Source organism: Terrapene carolina, unplaced genomic scaffold, assembly GCF_002925995.2.
Source record: "Terrapene carolina triunguis isolate 2854851 unplaced genomic scaffold, T_m_triunguis-2.0 Scaffold926, whole genome shotgun sequence".
NCBI classification, from domain to species: domain Eukaryota; kingdom Metazoa; phylum Chordata; order Testudines; family Emydidae; genus Terrapene; species Terrapene triunguis.
The window spans coordinates 6,539,065-6,559,689 of NW_020665277.1; the positions used below are offsets into that span (position 1 = coordinate 6,539,065).

The 20,625-nt window shown below is 48.6% G+C and overlaps 1 protein-coding gene across 2 annotated transcripts in view; it reads left to right on the plus strand.

Annotated features, from left to right (window-relative positions):
- Positions 1-870: 870 nt before the first annotated feature.
- The window catches only part of NUP160 (nucleoporin 160), a 54,811-nt gene continuing 35,056 nt past the window's right edge, over positions 871-20,625 (plus strand). For both annotated transcript variants that reach the window (XM_026661016.1, XM_026661017.1), the window contains exons 1-14: positions 871-980; positions 1,220-1,328; positions 2,018-2,228; positions 3,842-4,064; positions 4,447-4,525; positions 9,680-9,794; positions 11,139-11,297; positions 12,209-12,286; positions 12,557-12,654; positions 13,585-13,669; positions 14,915-14,983; positions 17,118-17,201; positions 18,503-18,673; positions 19,537-19,636. In XM_026661016.1, coding sequence (XP_026516801.1) covers positions 884-980; positions 1,220-1,328; positions 2,018-2,228; positions 3,842-4,064; positions 4,447-4,525; positions 9,680-9,794; positions 11,139-11,297; positions 12,209-12,286; positions 12,557-12,654; positions 13,585-13,669; positions 14,915-14,983; positions 17,118-17,201; positions 18,503-18,673; positions 19,537-19,636 — 1,678 coding nt within the window. In that variant the 5' untranslated portion in view covers positions 871-883. The remainder of the gene's footprint in view (positions 981-1,219; positions 1,329-2,017; positions 2,229-3,841; positions 4,065-4,446; positions 4,526-9,679; positions 9,795-11,138; positions 11,298-12,208; positions 12,287-12,556; positions 12,655-13,584; positions 13,670-14,914; positions 14,984-17,117; positions 17,202-18,502; positions 18,674-19,536; positions 19,637-20,625) is intronic.

Below are 20,625 nucleotides of genomic sequence, written 5' to 3' on the forward strand. Positions count from 1 at the left end.
TTAGGGTTAGTGTGGACGCACACCACCGAATTACTGTGTTTAAGTTAATGGGGTAGTGTGGCCGCACACCACCGAATTAATGTGGTTTAAAACCGAATTAAGGTGCTTAGTGTGGCCGCGCACAATCGAATTTATACAACCTGTTTCCCAAATTCGAATTATCTAAATTCGGATTAATCCTGTAGTGTAGACATACCCTTGGCTTCCAGGACAGCGGCTGAGCAAGTCGGAGCCCCCCCCCCGCCCCTAGCATGCCCAGCTGCCTGAGAGCCTGCAGCCCGGCTGGGGAGGGGCAGCAGCAGCAGCCTGCTCCATGCCCAGGCTCAGCTCCTGGGGACAGGAGCCGACTCGGAGGGGCAGGGCGGGGGGGCGGGGGCAGCACTTGACCCTTCGTGCCTCTGCCAGTCACCCCCCCCCATGCCAGGCAGGGGGAGTCAATAGGTGACTGCAGGCCAAAGCCAGCCCACCACGTGCCTTTCGAGCAGACTGGGACCTCTTTGTATTTGCTCCTCATTACTGGGGCTGCGGCGTGAAACCGGCTTCTCTGGCGCGCGGCCCTTGATTAAACCTCGATCAAGAAATTTGGACCTTGATAAAAAAAAACTATTGACGCTCCCGGCCCGGGTGCCCGGGCTGCCCACGTGCCGGGCTGGCCCGGGGGACTGGCCCGCGGGCAGCGCTGGGCCGATGACTTTGGTGCAACCCCGCGGGGGTCCCGGCGCGCGGCTCCAGCCCGGGGAGGCCGCGCGCCACTGGCCGGACGCACCAGCTGGAGCGCGAGCGTTCTTGGGCCGCTTCCGCGCGGGGGTCGTGGCCCCGCCCCCTTGCGCCTCGGTCCCGTCCCCGGCTTCCCGTGGGGCCGCGCGGCGCGCGGGAAGGGAAAATGGCGGCGGCGCTGGCCGAGCGGAGCTGCCTGGAGCTGAGCGGGGCCGAGCGCGGCCCGCGCCGCCGGGTCCGGGAGCTCGCGCTGAGCCCGCCAGGTACCGGGACCCCGCCCCTCCCCCCCGGGCCCCCCCCCCCCCCCCCCCCCCCCCCCCCGCCCCCCCCCCCCCCCCCCCCCCCCCCCCCCCCCGGGCCCCCCCCCCCGGCCTGGCCCCCACAGTTCCCGCGACACACACACCCCCCGGGCTGCCCCTGCCACCAGCCCACCCTGAGGGCTGCCCCGTCCCCCATCCTAGATCCCCGCCTTGCCCACACTTGCCCCTTCCCTTCCCCGCAGGTGCCAGCGCGGGCCCCGGAGCCGGGCGCTACGCGGACAGCGCTGGCGGGTTCTGCTACCAGGAGAGCGCCCAGCTGGTGTCGGTCACCAGGAACCGCTTCATCCACTGGTAAGTGGTGGGGGAGAGCGCACGGGTATCGGGGACCCTGCCAGGCACACCCCATGTTGCCCCGGGGTGCGTATTGCCAGCCCCATGGCGAGTATTGCTGCTGGGCAGGTATCGCCCCCTGGGCTAGGGGGAGGCAGGTGTCTCGGGCTGCTCTTCCCCTGCGGGGTGGGGGGGAATAGCGATGCCAGTTCAGTGCAAGGTGTCCCCTTAAAGTCAATGGATCGGATTTGAGCATGTGCCCAAGTGCTTTGCTGAACGGGATGAAATGCTGCATGGCGATCCTGAGTAATAGTTAGTGGGAACAAGCTCAGGGCTCCCTGTAGCAGGATGCTTTTGTCTGCCTGCTGCAGAGTCTATGGCCAGGTTGATACTAGGAAACTAGGTCAGTATAACTATGTCGCTCAGGGGTGTGACAGATCCATACCCCTGAGCAATGCAATTACACTGACACTACTGGTGTAGACAGCACTAGGTCCAATCGACCTAGCTACCGTCTCCCTGGGAGGTGGAGTACATACCTGAATTGGAGAAGCCCTCCTGTTGGGTAGGTAGCGTCTTCACTGAAGCGCTGCAGTGGTGCCACTCCAGTGTAGACCTGTCCTGTGAGTCTAAACCTGTGTTGTGTTGATCACTGCCGACCTGAGAGGCCTCACAATTGTCAACGTAAAAAGCTTTTAAACTTTTTTCAGGACCACTTCTGGAGACACTTTGGAGCTGGTGGAGGAGTCTCTGGATATAAACCTCCTGAATAATGCCATTCGGCTCAAAATCCAGAACTGTAGCCTCTTACCTGGAGGAGTGCATGTGTGTGAGACACAGAATCTTGTCGTCATCTTGATTGTGACCAATCAGACTGTGCACCGTCTGGTACTGCCACACCCTGCTCGCATGTACAGGAGTGTAAGTAGTCTGGGTGGAAATAACTGTACTTTGAGATTGTTTCAAGAAAATAATTCTAATAAACTTGCTACAGACTACCTTTTAGAATCAAAGATTGGTGTTGGCATAAACATAGCTGTGGCATGGATCATTGGAACAAGCTTTGATGGAAAGTGATCTGAAACCTGTAGTTTCTCCACCTAGCATTTTTTGTATTTTTAAAAACTAGTTTAGAGCATTTTTTTAGTATACAAACCTGCTGAAATAGTGGTGCATATACTACACTGAATATTGCATGTACATATGAAATATAGGTCTGTGTTAATTTGCTTTTTGAATACTAAGATTAGGATTTTCAGAGGATCCTAGGGAGTTAGGCACCCAAATCCATGGGAACTTGAACATTGGGGCCTAAGTTGTTTGAAATCTGTGACCATTACCATTTCAAGAGCTGTAGAGCAGGAGTGCAAACTCAGGGTGCCTCTCTTTAAATCCCAAAGACTCCATGTATGTAGTCACTTGTGCATCTGTGATTCCCAAATTTTTCTGGTTGAGACTCCTTTAGAGAGATGACACACATTCTTAGTTCCCAAACTAAACGATCCCAAATCATTGGCCAAGTGAAGTGAGGCCCTATGCTGTACTCAGAGACAGAAATGCCCCAGATTTTAAGACCAGAAGGGACCATTATGGTCATTTTGTCTGACCTCCTGGATAACACAGGCCAGAGAACATCCCCAAAATAATTCCTAGAGCAGAGCTTTTAGAAAAACATCCAATCTTGATTTAAAAATTGCCAGTGATGGAGAATCAACCACAAGCTTGATAAATTGTTCCAGTGGTTAATTACTCTCCCTGATAAAAACGTCTGCCTTATTTCAGTCTGAAATTTGATAATTTTTGAAAACCGCATATGATCAATTCCAAAAATGCTGGGGGTGTTCTAGACATCAAAGGGCAGAACCCTATTAATTTTGGTGAAAATGGAAAACTGGAAAAGCCCAATTTTCACTAAAATCCCCATTTGATCACTCATGATGCAGAGGTGAGACAGTTACTTCACAGAGGCCTGTGGGAGGGGAGCAGAGTCACTCTGGATACAGGGGCATGAGGCAGTGACTTCAGAGTTAATGATGACATTTGGGTTAGGGTTAGTGAGTCCCTTGCCTCCCAACTGTGGCCATGGACAGGCCCTCCCAGCTGGGCATGGCCAGAGGGGGGGTGAAGGGCCCAGCTGGGTATATAGCTGGGCCTACATAAGCCATGAAGTGTGCGATCCTCCAATTATTTTGTGGGATGCAAAGCACTTGTGCAGGAATGTGGTAGTGTTATCAAGATCCTGGCATGTATCTGGGAGGGAGAGGAGGTCCACCAATGAATCAGAGTTATCTAATCCACTTACACTTTGAGATCCACTCTTAAATGGTCAACCTTTGCCAGCTAAAAATGAGGGAAAGAGCCAAATTTAGGTGACCAGAGAACTTGCATCAAAAGATCTTTTCTCAGTAAGCAAAAGCCAGGAGTAGTGGAGATTATGCATTTGTCATTCCTCTGGCAGTTCCTTTCTTATATCTCTAGTCTAACAGTTCTGTGTGTTCTTGGGACCTGGACTCTTTTCTCTCTCTCTCTAACAGGAGCTGATAACAGAGGGCCAGATGCAGTCTGTATTTACAGATATTGGAAAAGTTAATTTTAGAGACCCTTCAAACTACCACATGATCCCCTCCATTCCTGGACTGGCCTCTAATTCCACTGCTTCAGCAGCTTGGCTTAGCAGTGATGGGGAGGCTCTCTTTGCTCTGCCGTCTGCTTCAGGAGGAATATTTGTCCTCAAGCTACCTCCTCATGATGTGCATGGTAAGAGTTGAGAGTAGAGTATGTAATCATAAGTATGTATTTATAAAGCATGTGTTAGTGTTTCTCACACCTTCACCGATTGTCCTGTCTATGCAAAACCAGCCATTTCATGCTGGTATAGAAGGTGACTCGTAGTGAAGGATGACCATGATTAGATTAATACTGGTCTGGATATAGTGTACTCCCCCTCATGGCTTTGTCAGTGCCTCTGTCCTGACCTGCAGCATCCCTTCCTATTTCAGTTTTGGGCTTCAGTTGAGCTTGACTTTGTCTTGGGTGCTTATTGTAATCTGACTCTCAAAATGCTTGATAATTCATGCCTGTTGAAGCAGCAAATGATATTCTGCACATTGCTCAGCAGTTTCATTTTCATTTTTTTCAGGGATAGTTTCAGTTGTGGAGCTGAAGCAGAGCTCTGTGATGCAACGTTTGCTTACAGGTTGGATGCCAACTGCTATCAGGTTAGTGTTGTCATGTGACACACAGGACTGTCTCTTTTAACCCCCTGCATGGAAGCACATGGATTGTATTCAGATAAATTCAAAGGTAGACAAGCACACTGCAGGGGTAATGCTCAGCATGTAAATAGCACTTTTAAAAAGAGGTTAGGAACTTGCTGTAGGCCACACAGCGAGTCACAGTGACAAAATTGGGATCAGGAGTGAGGAGCTGGCTTAGTCCATTTTACTGTGCTGCCTCTGGATCTGCGTGGCTGAGATCTCCATGAATACGTTGCATTTAGTAACTGGCCCCTGGACTTTTACTCAGGAGTGGGTTGGCAGCCAGTGCGATTAAGGATGACGCGGATGCTTTCTTCCCAGAAATCTAATGGTGACAGATGCATGGATCACCGTGGTCCATATTTGTGCATAATAGGTGACATCTCTTGGGTAGCTGAAGACAAGACAAGGTGTTCTTAGCCACTGCTACTCTATGGGCATCTGAAAGTGGGGACAAGTCCAGTATGACCTCAGATTACTTTGACAACCATTGGGAAGCTCCCCATAATTTAGGGAGCCAATATGGATCTGACCACTTCAAAATGCTTCCTCCTGCCTTGACTTTCATAAGAACATAAGACTCTCCATACTGGGTCAGACCAAAGGTCCATCTAGCCCAGTATCCTGTCTTCCAACAGTGGCCACTGGCAGATGCTTCAAAGGGCACGAACAGAACAGGGCAGTTATCAAGTGATCCATCCCCTGTTGTCCAGTCTCAGCTTCTGGCAGTCAGAGGCTTAGGGACATGCGCTAGCTACTGATGGACCTATTCTCCATGAACTTCTGATTCTTTTTTGAACCAGTTATAGTTTTGGCCTTCACAACATCCCCTGGCAACGAGTTCCACAGATTGACTGTGTGTTGTGTGAAGAAATTCTTCCTTATGTTTGTTTTAAACCTGCTGCTTATTAATTTCATTGGGTGACCCCTAGTTCTTGTGTTGTTTGAAGCAGTAAATAACACTTTCTTATTCACTTTCTCCATATCAGTCATTTTATAGATCTGTACATACATCTATCTAAATGTCTCGAAAAATCCACAGCCTTTGCACCTGGCATATTCCCCCTCAGTGATCTCTTTCCAATCTTTTTAATCTCTCCTCGTACGGAAGCTGTTCCATACCCGTAATCATTTCCATTGCCTTTCTCTGATATGGGACAACCAGAACTGCATGCAGTATTCAAGGTGTGGGCATACCATATAGTGGTATTATGATATTTAATGTCATCTTATCTATCTCTTTATGGTTGCTAACATTCTGTTTGTTTTTTGACTCCTGCCGCACAAAGAGTGGATATTTTCAAAGAACGACCCACAATGACTCTAAGAGCTTTCTTGGTGGTAACAGCTAATTTAGAGCCCATCATTAATGGTGTCTAGAAACGTTATCTCTGCATCCCATCCTGAGGTGACAGTCAATATGGGGATAGCTGAAATCCCCCATTATTATTTAGTTTTCTATTCTTATAGCCTCTCTCATCTCCCTGAGTATTTCACAATCACCATCCTAGTCAGGTGGTCAGTAGTATATCCGTACTGCTACACTCTTATTATTCAAGCATGGAATTTCTATCCATAGTTTACTGTATTTGACCTATGCTTTCGTTCGGTGCCTCTCCCTCTTCTTCCCCCCCCCCCCTCCCCCCCCCCCCCCCGCACCAGCAGAACCTACTCCGTCATTCTTATATATTTTGTACCCAGGTATTAGCATCTCCCATTGATTATCCTCTTATATCAATATCCTCATTTAATACCAGGCACTCAAGTTCACCAATATTAGTATTTAGACTTCTAACATTTGTATATAAGCACTTTATAAAATTTGTCACTTTTTAGTTGTTTGCCTTCATGTGATGTACTTGAATGGGACTCCTTTTCATTTGACTGTTTCTCTTTAGTTCCTGCCTGTACTTTATCAGCTTCTATCCTTTCCTCTTTTCTAGGATATAGAGAATCCCTGTTAATAGATCCTCCCCTAAGGGATGCGTCTGTCAGAACCGTGTGCTCATCTGCACCCATCTGCTTTCTCCCACCCCTTAGTTTAAAAACTCCTCTATGACCTTTTAAATTTTACATGTTAGCAATCTGGTTCCATTTTGGTTTAGCTGGAACCCATCCTTCCTGTATAACCTCCTCCTTTCCCCAAAGGTTCCCCAGTTCCTAATAAACCTAAACTCTCCTCCCTACACCATCATCTCATCCATGCATTGAGACTCTACAGTTCTGCCTGTCTAATTGGCCCTGCATGTGGAACTGGAAGCATTTTAGATAAAGCACCATGGAGGTACTGAACTTTAATCTCTTACCTTCCAGCCTAAATTTCACCTCCAAGACCTCTCGCCTACCTTTCTTCGTTACTGGTACCTACATATAGCATGACCATCAGCTTCCCCCCAAGCACTGTACATACATCTATCTAAATGTCTCGAAAAATCCACAGCCTTTGCACCTGGCAGATAATTCACCATGAGGTTCTCCTGATCATCACAAACCTGGCTATCTATGGGTATGTCTTGGCTGCCGGGAGCAGCGATCGATCCAGCGAGGGTTGATTTATCGTGTCTAGTCTAGACGCGATAAATCGACTCCCGAGCACTCTCCCGTCGCGAGAGGTGCAGGCAGAGTCGACGGGGGAGCGGCAGCAGTCGACTCGCCGCGGTGAAGATACCACGGTAAGTCGATCTAAGTACGTCGACTTCAGCTACATTATTCACGTAGCTGAAGTTGCGTAACTTACATTGATTTCTCTCCCCCCCCCCCCGCGCAGTGTAGACCCGGCCTATATTTCTAATGATCAAATCCCCCATTACTATTATCTGTCTCTTCCTAATAACTGGGATCCCCTCCTCTGGAGAGGTATCTTCAGTGTGAGAGGGTACCACAACATCATCTGGAGGGAGGGTCCCTCTGCTCTAGTTTGATGATCTCCTCCCCTGAGACTTTCATCCTCCTCAACAGCACAGAAACTGTCAGATGGGAGGTGGGACTACCCTGCTGTGTTTTGCAAAGTCTCTTCTATGTAACTGTCTCTCTCTTATTTCCAGTTCAGCCACTCTGGTCTCAAGAGACCATAATTGGTCTCTGAGGGCCATGAGTTCCTTACACTGATGCACACGTACGCCACCTAGCCACAAGGCAGGTAATCATACATGCTACATTCAGTGCAATAAACCGGATATTCCCCACTCTGCTGCTGGGTTCTGCCTGCGTTCTTTTGAACAAGAGGAGTGTCATAAGCTCTATGGGATCACAAGTGAGAGTTCTTGTGCTGGAAGAGAGATTGCATCTTCCAGTCCTTTGGGTTCTCTCACAAAGGCTCTAGTGTGGCCACACCTATTCCTGCCAGCTCTCGCAGTCCAGTCTGCAGCATCTCATGTTAAACAGTGTCAAAGGCATCCATTAGATCTGAAAGGACTAACAAGAACTTGTGACCTGTCTATTGCCATCAGCGCTGTCTCTGTGCCATGAAGCCTAATTGAATGGATCCAGGGCCTGGTCTACAAGGGAAAGTTCTTTGGCAGTATAGCCTTATGCGTGAGTTGAAATGATACCTTTATACCGACATAATCCCCTATGAGGACAGTCTCCTTCTGACATAAGAATGCCTCTTTCCAGTTTAGCTTGTTGCTTGAGGAAGGGATTTAAGCTAAACTGATAAGATGCTTTTCTGTCAGAATAAGTGTTTCCCCACATGGGGAGATTTTCAGTACAACTAGTAAAACTTTCCCATGTCAAGGATTCCTGAAACGTATGTGGTGTTAGCCTGCATGCATCCTTGTGATCTTCACCAAAGGGGGACAGCTAGAAACTGGGTGGTAATCGGCAAGTTCAGGTGACTTTTTGAGGAGAGAGGTGTTTAAATGTTCTAAGTAACTTGTTACTGTCCTCAGTTTGCACTCTCTCCCCCTGTGGTCTGACAGCATTACATGACATTTTGATTAAAAAGCTATAGTGATATAAAATTAACATGGCACAATTAAATGGATTAAAAGCTAGCTAACTGATAGGGACTCATCGAACAGGTGTGTTTCTAATGGGGTCCTGCAGGGATCACTTCTTGGCTTTACCCTATAACACTGGAAGAAAATATAAAATCATCACTGAAAGTTTTCAGGTGACACAAAAATTTGAAGAGGACAGGTCACTGATACAGAGCAAACTGGATCTCTTGGTAAACTGGGTACAAGCAAATAATACGTTTTTTAATATGGCTAAATGTAAATGTATACGTCTAGGAACAAAGAATGTAGGCCACGCTTAGGATGGGAGACTCTTTTTCACAGTCATTGCTTCCCAGGATAGATTTTTTTTTTTTTTTTTTTTTTCTTGGAGGGATTGATAATCAGCTGAACATGAGCTCTCAGTGCAACTCTGTGGCCAAAAGGCCCAATGCGATCCTTGGATGCATAATTAGGGGAATCTCGCGTAGGAGTAGAGAGGATATTTTACTTCTGTATTTGACACTGGTGTGACGGCTGCTAGAATCCTGTGTCCAGCACGTCACGAAGGATGTTGATAAATTGGAGAGGGGCAGAGAAGAGCCACGAGAATGATTAAGGGATTGGAAAACCTGCCTTATAGTGATAGACACAAGGAGCTCAATCTATTAGCTTACCAAAGAGAAGGTTAAGGGGTGAGTTGATCACAGTCCAAGTACCTACATAGGGAACAAATATTTAATAGTGGGTTATTCAATCTAGCAGAGAAAGGTCTAGCACCATCCAGTGACTGGAAGTTGAAGCTAGATAAATTCAGACTGGAAATAAGGTGTAAATTTTGAACAATGAGAGTAATTAACCATTGGAACAATTTGCCAATAGTTGTGGTGGATTCTCCATCACTGACATTTTTTAAAATCAAGATTGGGTGCATTTCTGAAAGCTCTGCTCCAGGCATTATTTCAGGGAAGTTCTCTGTCCTGTGTTATCCAAGAGGTCAGACTAGATGATCCCAACAATCCCTTCTGACCTTGAATCTGAGCAATTATTCACCTGTTAAGCTGTAAGCCCCTTGTGACAGGGAGCTCGCTGTCTGTCTTGTGTGCACAGAGATTCGCTCCCCTCAGTACCGTGAATACTTAATTAAATCATTCTGAATTACTACTTGTGTTTTCAGAGGTGACCAAGGCCCTTCAGACCTTCCTGTCAGCCTCTCCGTTCACTGCCTTGAGCATGATGCCTTCCTATTCGCCCTCTGCCAGGATCACAAACTCAGGATGTGGTCTTACAAAGTGAGTGAGTGTTTTGGGTTGTGATTTGCTTTGCAGCTGGGGTTGATTCAGGGCTAGTCACACCACATGGATGATCTCGAGGTGCTGAGAGACAGGATGGGCTGTTGATCCAGCAGCGATTCTGAGACTCGGCTAAACTGGTACTCCATGAACTGGCCATGAGTTCGTTGAGTAGCAGGATTTCAGGGAACACAAAGAAATGGTCAAGTCTTGACTCCTATTAATATTTTACTTGGAAATTGTATGATTTCTAGATCTAGTGACGTCTTCAAACATAGGACGGGTAACAGTGCGGGCAACAAGTTAGCAAGCTTACTGCACTGCCTTACCACGGTGTCTAGGAACTTGAGAGCTTGACTGAGTGCACCAGCTTGTGTAACACAACTCACTCTGAGCACCATATCCAAGTACCAGTTCCCTGAGCCCACATACTCTCAGCTAGTTTGGATGGTTGAGTGGGGCTGGGCTTATACGTTTACTGCGCAGGCTTTCAGAGCACACGCTCAGTAAGAGGCAAGATCAGGAGAGTAAAGCAAATGAACCGTGTTTCAGATAGTTGTACAGGCCACACGTAGTGCTTCAGCCTACCCGGAGAACGGATCGGTGCAGACTTGGGTTTGAATGCATGGCTCCCCAGAAGGCTGCGAGGGAGACAAGTCTAAAAGACTAGAAATCTCTTAATAGTGTTTGAGGAGCGTCAAAGATGTAACATAGCTGTTAAAGCAGGGTTCCCCACCTTGAGGAGATACTAACCTAGTCTGGGGAAGGGGGAACCAGATAGAGAAGAGCAGCCATACACGGGTGGGGAAAGCTGCGTGACACTGGATCTGCTCTGATTCTCCACTGCAAATATGCTTCTGTCAGTTCAGCAGTGGGTAGTTTCTTGAAACCCACGTTCCTTCCTAGCAGTCCCTAGCTACAGGAGATGCTCGTACGTAGGGTTGCAGGCCAACAAGTAGCACAAGCTTTGTGTGTTTGCATTCGCAACAGGCAGTTCAGCTGCCAGAGCGTGTGTCTCCCTCCCAAAGCATCACACGGCTGCCCCCACAAGGGCAAGCTGTAGTCTTCGTGTAAGTGAAGGGAAGAAGGCAGGAGGAGAAACTAGGGGAGCAGAAATGACACACACACACACGGGAAAGCAATGAAAAGGAAAACAGGTGGAGGAGTGGGGGGGGGGGAGAGAATAAAGGGGAAAAATGGACCTGGAGCTAGTCCAGGATAAGGTGAGTTATGAGAGAAAGTGGGGAACTGCTGCTGGACTTGCATATTAAAGGACAGGAGGTGGAAAAGCTCCACCCCTAACCTTCCTTCATGCTGCTTGCCTGCTGTCTTTGTTCTGGGCAGGACCAAATGTGTCTGATGGTAGCCGATCTGCTGGAGTTCGTGCCTGTGAATAAGGACCTGAGGCTCGCTGCTGGAACGGGACACCGATTGCGGCTGGCCTATTCGCAGTCACTGGGGCTCTACCTTGGTGTTTATATGCACGCACCCAAGCGAGGACAGGTACAAAATGACCGGAACCTTCAAGAGCTGCCATTATAGGCAAAGACCGTGAATTAATTGGGATGCTCCCAGTTTTCTGAGCTTCAGTTCACGGTGAATGAGGCAGGGCTGCAGCATTTATTTTTAAATATCTTGCTAGAACAGAAATGAAGAGGACAGAGATATACAGAATGCACCTGCAATCTGTCAACCAGTTTCCTTTTGTGAACACTCTAGAACTATAGTTACAGTCCTTATTTTAAATTAAGGATGAATATATTTTGAATTATTTCTGTGCTCACTGTTTACCTAGCACACTCATTCACTGTTGTAATTGCAGGCAGAACGTGGCCCTCGGCAAATATAGATTGGCAGGTCCCTTACCACCTGCACCAAATGCCTTTAGTTGAATGTGTCACTTTAACTTTGGCAGCTCCTGGGTTGAGTACTATATTTTGCATTAATATCCATTGTGCTGGCATGGAGGAGTTCCACTCCTGGACCTGGGCCCATTGTGCTAGGCGCTGTACAGACATGGAACAAACAGGTGGTCCCTGCCTCAGAGAGTTTACACCTTCACTACATCGTTTAGAACGAATAGTCATTGTGTGGATTGGGATCTCTTAGCCAGTCCGAGTGCTTGGGGTTTCAGAGTGGAGTAGTACAGCTGTCAGTATGTGTGCACAGCATCTCTGGGCGAGGCAATTGCATTTTAGTATCGTATGCACTGCCTTGCACTACTTGGCACTTGTTCTTTCAATCATAAGATTCAAAACAAAGTACTTCAGTATCAGGTGCTTGGATAACGCCGTGATGGGCGTGAGATAAGAACCTGAGTAGAACAGTTTTACTGTGTCACTTTGATAGCATCTTTATCTTAATTAGGATGGCTCTTTTCCAGCCATTGACTTACCTTGTGCATGTGTGTGCAGTTCTGTGTCTTCCAGCTGGTGAGCACTGAGAGTAACCGCTATAGTCTTGACCACATATCCTCCCTATTCACCTCTCAGGTGAGTGCCAATGCTACACTCCTTGGGGAGGTGGGGTACAAAACTAGTAGTGGGCAGAGTCTCGCTGGAAGAAGAGTACAGATCCATAAATCAGATACAAGTTTGGGGACTTTTAGTAGGAATAAACAGGATCTGGGTTTGCTCCTGTGAATGTGACAGAATAACATTACATGTTTCTCTGGTTTATGCACTTGTACCCCCTGAGAGCTTTAAACGTCACTTGCATTTTTGGTGTGTTAATCAAGTCTCCATGCTATCTTTTTCTCCTAGGAGACGCTTGTTGATTTTGCCTTAACACCAGCTGAGATCTGGGCACTGTGGCACGATGATGAGAATCAGACTATTGTGAAATACATCAACTTTGAGCAGTGAGTCTCCCTCCCATTTTACTGGTTAACCTTGTGGGGTAGTAATTGCAATGGTCACTATTATTGTTTGCTAAAATCATTCCTACATTTCCTTCCCTCCACTTGCTTCCTTTCCGATCCGCTTGTGCTCAGTTTTTCAGAAATAGTTCATTGTCTGTTAGCTAATTTCCTTAATATCCCAGGGCGCGTGGCGTCTGTCCACTCCTTTCTCCTTGTAACATAGGTTATTTAGGTTTTTAACCCTGCTTTATTATAGCAGCTAGAGCTGTGATAGAAAGAAAGCAGTGTTAAGAACTCCGAGGTCTGGCGTGATTAGAAGATCACAGGGAACATCTGTGCCATTCCCAGCTTCCTCCTCATACTTTTTTGCCAACTTTTACATATTCATCTGGGGCAAGTAGGAGGAGTTTGGAGGACCAGCGGGTAAAGATATTAGTTTATTCATTGGCCTTGTGAAGGTGGGCAAGTAGACACTATCTGGGCCCGTGGATGGACTGAAATACCTGGGTAAAATGAGTTACAAGTGTCCTGCTTCCCTTTAGGCACATGAATCTGCCATTAATTCTAACTGGGCAGAGTTTCAGAATCAGCCCATCTCTACATACTTGTCAGTAAAACAAAGGGAGGGCACAGCATGATATCATAATGATGGGCTTGGGATAAGAATCTAGATAGCTGGCTAGAAATATCCATGGGTTAACTGGACAGCAGAGTCAACAGAAATAAGGATGTAGCACTTGTACATAAGTCATTAGTCATCTTGGTTAAGATTATCCTACCCTATGCCCCATCTGGACCAGCACTGAATTAATATCTGTGATTCCTGGTGAAAGTACTACAGTTGAACTCACTTCAGACTAGGATTACCAGAGAGTTTAGTGTTCACTGCGACTGAGCCTACATGACTGATGGAAATTCTTTTTTCCTCAGAAATATTGCAGGCCAGTGGAACCAAGTTTTTGTGCAGCCTCTGCCGGAAGAAGAAGTGAATATTAGAGATGACCAAGACCCTAGGGTGAGTGGACAATACAATACCAACCCGAAGTAACTTGGGCCGTGTCCCTAGCTTCCTTTCTATTTCTCTCCCCTGCAGCAAAAGATAGAAAGACAGTTGGGACAGACCAGTGTATGCAATATAACTTTATTTTGTATGTTGTCCTTTATACAAACGGTATCTTTAAAGCTTCACAGAACTAAATAAGACAACAGACGCCTAGTATTCATTACAGTGGTGTAAAACACCTAAGCTGGCCATAAGGCCAGTAGCTGAGGAGGAACAGAAATTGTTATAAGCAAGGGAGAAAGGCTTTCAAGATGAGATTTGTAAACAGCTTGACATCAGCGAGCAGAGTGATACAGGATAGCTGCTTCTGATGGCAGGAGCTGTGAAGAAGGCCGATTGAGAGGCTAGCGCAAACATGGATTTCCAGCTTGAGCAGAAATGAGGATCTGGTGGAGTTGTCTAAGGATGGGAGCAGAAGCATTAAGCTACTTAGTGGATGTGTCGAGGCCTGAGGAGCGGCAGAGGAGGTGGAAAAGAGGGCTGAGGTATAGGCAAGGGCAGAGTTGCATAAAACTCTGAAGAGGGGACAGTGAGTTGGAATTTGATACAGCAAGGGATTTTACTGTGAATTAGGGCAGTTGGAGATTCAAATGAAGGACGTGAGTTCCTCAGGCCTGGAAAGGTGATCTAGGAGGAGAGGCATTAATGGGACCGAAGGGAACACAGGAATTGCCAGTGCCATGGGAAGGGGAGTAGGAATTAGACGTGGCAGCCCGAAGGTGCTCCTTGCTCCTCATTGCACACGATACAGGTGGGATGGAAAGAGGGGGTGTTGAATTCTAGGGGATGCTATGAAACCAAACCCTCAGTTTTACCAACACTAAGGAGCTGTGCTGCCTTCTGCCCCCACGAACAGGAAAGACAGCCTCTTCTTTGCAGTCTCCTTTCAGGCTGTTAGCTGCGGAGTTCATCCCTGCAGTGTGTGTGTGTGTGTCTGGCTGCTTTGCATTCCGGGGGTGACTTACCTCATTCTGTGAGAGACTAGACCATCTATGCTGGGTTTCAGATGGTCAGAATCCTTTTGCAGAATAAACCATTGAAAGGCCAGTAATACTGTAATGTACAGTGCCACCTGTTAGCAGGCTCCTGCAGAAGAGAGGCGGAATTCCAGGAGCCTGGAATGATGAACTGTAATTAGAAGCCTGCACCATTTTGCATAAATGCGCTTCTCTGAATTACCATTTTGTTCTTTCACAGGAAACTTATTTGGAGTCTCTCTTCATGCCTGGTCGGTTCACAAATGCTGCTCTACTCAAAGCTCTACAGGTTAGCAAGCAATCAGTTTGTGCTCCCTCAGTTCCAGCCACTTTGTGCCACTTCTGGCTGCACAAAGTGGACATGGGGTCACTCAAGGAGAACTCTCAGCTGGCCTGCATGCCATCCGTTGGCATAAGGCCCCACAGAGACCAGTCACCATAAATTAGAGCAGCCCTTAAACAGGTCTAACTTTTGCTGATGGGCTGGGAAGGGAGGTATAACTTGCTCCCTGACAGCCTCACTTCACCTGAACGGACCAGATCTCGGTACAGGAGAACATCTGGGCCTGCAAAAGCTGCGTCTCTGTGTTTATACAGTGTCATAGGTGTGCTTCATGCGCTACAGAAAAATGAAAGCTCCCTGCCCTGAGGCGCTTAGTTCTCTGTGCACATAACACCGCAAGGTACAGGCAGTGGCAGGAGGAAGACGGCTATAATAGTGAAAGGTCCCAAGGATGCTGAGCCGGGAAGAGCGTCGAGAGCAGTCTTTATGGGCTGGAAAGGGTGGAGGCTGGGCATGGTGACTGAAGAATAGTCTGAGATGAGGACGTTTATACAGTGGCTGTATGCAGCCTGCCCAGCGTGTTTCAAGGAGAGGGCAAGGAGGGTCCAGGCTAGGGTCCTGTGGATGGGGGCATACAAGAACATGTAGGTATGTGGAGAGAGAAGAACCCGAGGAGAAGGCAAGGGTGAGAGCGAGGGTGGCGGTCAGTAGGGCCAGGGGACGATGGAGGAGTGGGAAAGAGAGTGGGCAGGAGGTTTCAAGGGCAGGGTCTGGGGTGCAGCAGAGGATGGTGAGAGGGGAGAATGGGGGAGTGGAAGGTCATGCCTGACCTAGTCTTCACTGCCAAGAAGCTGGTGTGGAAAGGGAGGGAGTGTGGGGAGGGTTTAGGAAGCAGCCAGAGGTGTGAAATAGTATTGACAGCTCGCTGGCCTCGGTCAGGGAGGGCTGGGTGTGTGGACGAGGTAGCAGAGGTGACTGATGGCATCAGACCCGTAGCAGAAGTTAGCCAGGTGGGCTGGGGGTTTCCTGCTGAACTTTCTGTGGCTCAGGACCAGCGGTGGGAGAAACGAATGCTAGGTGTGAGCCGAGCTGGGCTTGGTGGAGTGGGCGTTGTGTGGTGCGGGGGCGGGGAGCGTTAACCCCAGAGCTGAGGGAGGAGGGGAGGGGTTTGGGCAGCAGCGGGCGCTGGTGAGCTCGTGGATTGGAGGGTGCAGGAGGAGGAAGAGCCAGGGGTTGAAGGGAATGCAGCGTTGCTGCTGCTCCGTAATTCTCTGATGGAGATGCTGGTGGGCAGCGCTGGGCTCTGAGTCTGTCTCCCCAGTTTTATGCTGGTATGACTGCATTTAAGTCACTGGTGCGACAGTGGAGAATCAGGTCCCTGGTGTGCACCTTATTGCCTCCGAGAACACCACCCTGGTTCTCCCTTCGGGCAGGACCTGGTGAGCTGCCCACCGGGCTGGCTCTTGACTCAGTGTAGCTTCTGTGATGGAGCTCATGGGCTGAGCTCAGCAAAGCCCTATGCTCACGTCCCGGGGGATGCGCTGCCTGTAACGAAAACGGCATCTGAGCAATTCCAGGTCTGGGAACGTTCCAGGTGTCAGTGGGTTTGGTGAACGTTGGAAAAGCCTGATTCCACTAACCTCATTGTATCAGTCTATAGGCTGTGGATCCAGGAGGAAGCAGTGACTGCACGGAAAGAGGGTCGCTGTGGATCTGAGGGAGGCCGTGACCTTGGGGTTAGGGCACCAGAAAACCTGCTGTGCCTGCAGCACCCAATGGGCATTGTATGGGCCTGATTTTAATGCACGTCAGGCTGCTGGAAGCCCCTTTCCTCCAATCTGGTCAGCCCCTCTAGTGGGCCCCTGGACCCCCACTACAGCCAGTCCCTCCCTCGTATTGGGGGCAAAAGGTCGGAATGAGCGTACAGCCCGGCATCTGTAAACGGCGAAGTGCATAACCCTCTAGTAGTGCCAGCTATTACTTCGCTCTGGTGTATCTTGGCTGCCTGTGCCTAGCTACAGTTCTCTGCAGTGACTGATGTTACTCATCTGTTCAACCTCTTCACGTCGTGCTGTCACTTAGACAGGCTTGTGGCAAGTCTAATGCTTCAAAACGGAAGTTTCCTGTCATGTTTTTGTAGATCTTTTCCCGAGGAGGAGAGAGAATCATGGATCTGACCTGGGATGAGCTGAAAAAAGAGGTGACCTTAGCGGTGGAAAACGAGGTGAGGTTTCCATTGAGTGTTTTATGATGACAATCATCACTGTGGTATTTTAGCACCTCAGGTAGAGTTAAAAACTAAATCCACAGATGACCTATGGCCTAACTTTCCTCCCTGCTTCCCCCAAAGCAGTTGCATGATTTAAAAAAATTCCTTCTCACTACTTCCCCATCTCTTAACTATTCCTCTTTCTCCAGCGGTTCACCATTCTCCCCCCTCTCCCTCCACTGCTCCTGTACTGTTCTTTGTTCTTTTAGATGTAGGTGTGCCAAAGTGAGCCGCACTTCCTTTTTCCTTTAGAGTCTGTTTACATTGTAAGTCAGAGAGCACTTTGCATAGTGACAATGGTGCCAGGTTTTGCTTTATTGCAATGCCTGTCTTGTACACATCTCTCACACGCTCGTTTTCTCCATGCTGCAGCAGTGAGAGCCTGGTGGGTGGGTGGCCGGGTGCAGTAGGAGTGGGCATGGGTCTTCACCCACCACGGCTCCTCTGTGTGCCTCAGGGAGGCGTGTAGACATTGGGAGGCCTCACTTCAGTGCTGCTGCTGAAGGAGAGACCAGCAGGCAGGCGGTGGGAAGTGGGGGGCAGGCAAGTCCATTCGCTGCTCTTCTGCGGCCTGTCTTCTTTCTCTTGGTGAAAGACCCTTAAGCATCATCAGGGAAACAACAAAACCCTTATAAAACCGCTCTGCTTTTTATAGAAAGTGCATCTGGTTGGAAAGGTGCTTATTGGAAACTTTAAAAGTAGTCTAGTTAAAGGAAAAATCAAGTAGACACTGTCCTTTTAACTCTGAGTTTCCCTGGTCTCGGTCTAATAGTGGTCTATTAACCCACCACGTACTTGTAAGGATTTTTATCCTTAAGTAACTGATGTATACTCTGAGTGTTAACATCACCTTATAGCTTTGTATCTAGGATTATAGAAGTGGCTCTCATGGACTCTTGTCTGGCTCTCACTCCAAAATACTCAGTAGTAGAGGGTGCAACATATCTGTATCTAAAAGTGTGGAAAAAATTTGTGTATGGTGTTTTCAAAATATGTAGCCATGTAATTAGCTGCATGTATAGCTATAACTGGCATTTCCTGAGGTTTGAGTGCCTAGCTGTGCAATGCTAACCTTCCTGTGACACAGGTTCTTTGTTGGAGTATATTAATCTTTTTAAAATGTCAATGTACCAGCCACACACACAAAAATTAAACCCTCCTTCAGTGGGAGGCAGAGCTGTAAAATACCATTGTAGTGCCGAATTGCCATCTTTGGGGAGTCAAACCTGACCTGATATTCTGCTGTTTCCCCCCAGCTCCAGGGCAGTGTGACAGAATACGAATTCTCCCAGGAAGAGTTTCGACAGTTACAGGTTGAGTTCTGGTCCAAGTTCTATGCCTGCTGCCTTCAGTACCAAGAAGCACTTTCACGCCCTCTTGCTCTCCACCTGAATCCATATACTAACATGGTGTGCCTACTAAAAAAGGTGAGGCACAAAGCAGGAGCTGCTTTATGCTGTAGACACTTTGCACTGGTCTAGTCCAGGGGAGGGCAAACTACGGCCCACAGGCCGGATCCGGCCCGTCAGGGCTTTCAGTCCGGCCCACGGGATTGCCAGCCCTGTGGCGCAGCTCCTGGAAGCAGCCAGCACCATGTCCCTGGGCCACCCCCCGGAAGGGGAGTGCAGAGGGCTCTGTGCACTGCCCTCGCCTGCAGGCACCTCCCCCTGCAGCTCCCATTGGCCGGGAACGGGGAACTGTGGCCAATTGGAACTTCAAGGGTGGTACCCATAGGCAGGGCAGCAGAGCTGCCTGCACACGCCCCCTCCCCCCCCCGGCCACTCCAAGTAAGCGGTGCTGGGCTGGACCCTGAACCCCTCCTGCACCCCAACCCCTTGCCTTGAGCCCTCTGCCTGCACTCCATCCCCCTGCCGCACCCCACACTCCCTCCTACACCCAACCCCCTACTCTGAGCCCCCTGCTGCATCTTGCACCCTGCCCTCAGCCCCCAATTCCTTGCCCTGAGCCCCCTGCACCCCACACCCCTCCTCCACCCCAACCCCCTGCCCTGAGCCCCCTCCTGCACCCCACACCTATCCCGCACTCCAACCCCTTGCCCTGACCCCATCACTGCACACCGCACCCCCTCCCGCACCCTAACCCCCTGCCCCAGCCTTACATTCATGGCCCTGCATACAATTTCCCCACCCAGATGTGGCCCTCGGGCCAAAAAGTTTGCCCACCCCTGGTCTAGTCTGAATGTACTGAGTTACCATTGGAGTTCTTTAAGTGATTCCAGGGCATTTTCCTAACTGAGACTTAAAAGATGGGTTATCTTTCACTTTCCCAGGGATTCCTGTCTTTCCTTGTGCCCTGTTCCCTGGTGGATCATCTGTATCTCTTGCCTGATGAGCATCTGTTGACTGAGGATGACAGCACCATCTTTGATGGTAAAGGGGAGGGAAGTTGGGGAAGCCGTTCCACTGTAGAGGAAATTACAGCATACCTGTCACAAGCTCTGTATTTAAAGACATAGAAGTTTCCATGCTAATCCTTTTTTTACATGCTCAGAACTTTCTGAAGTTGTCTGGGTTGAAACTTCCCCTGCTTAGCCTGAACCTAGTGGTAGATTCCCTTTTGGAAAGCCTGGAGACTTGTGTGTGCGTTAAGGATAAAATGTTGCTGCGACTTAGTTCAAGAAAATCAAAGAGTGGAATTCTAACCTTCAGTCAGTGCATAACGTAGCCCCCAGCAATGGGTGCGTGCTTTGCTATCTCTGGAGATGCGGCCGCTTTGAATGAACACCTCTTACTGGTTTCCAATGCCTGAATGTTAGATTCACATCCCAGGTGTGGTCAGGGTTCAGATGTCATCTGGGTCCCTCTCCGTAGCCTGACCTGTTTGGGTTGTGTCCTCTAGGATTAGGGCAAGGAAGGCCTAATGGCGTGGTGTTAAATTCTTGGTGGTGGCAGATGGTGGGCGTGGTGGCAGCCATGATTATGAAGATCATGTCCTGTCCTCTAAGCTGCTCCTTTTCCTGCAAGTTAGCAAGTGATGCCCAGGAGATCCATGTCCAGGAAAAAGTGGCAGCCTTGTCCCGTTAAAAATACCCAATCAAAACATGTGGTGACTTAATAGAAGGAAGCATTCACATATGATCATAATCATCTTAGCCTTGTGCCTTAGCCATTTTTTGATCCAACCAAGGGCCTCGAAGATCCCTTCTCCCCAAAAATCAACTTTAAAACGTCTAGTTTGTACCACTCTGCTGGGCTCTTCACTTTCCCTTCTTTTGTGAGCGCTCTTGATAGGCAGGGTTCACAGGTCAGAATGAACGTTTACTCCTTACCTACTTTGGCAACTTTCATTCTGACATTGCCTGATGTTGTCGGCTTAATGTCTTTTAACGTGGTGGTTTTTTTGTATTATGTGTATTTAC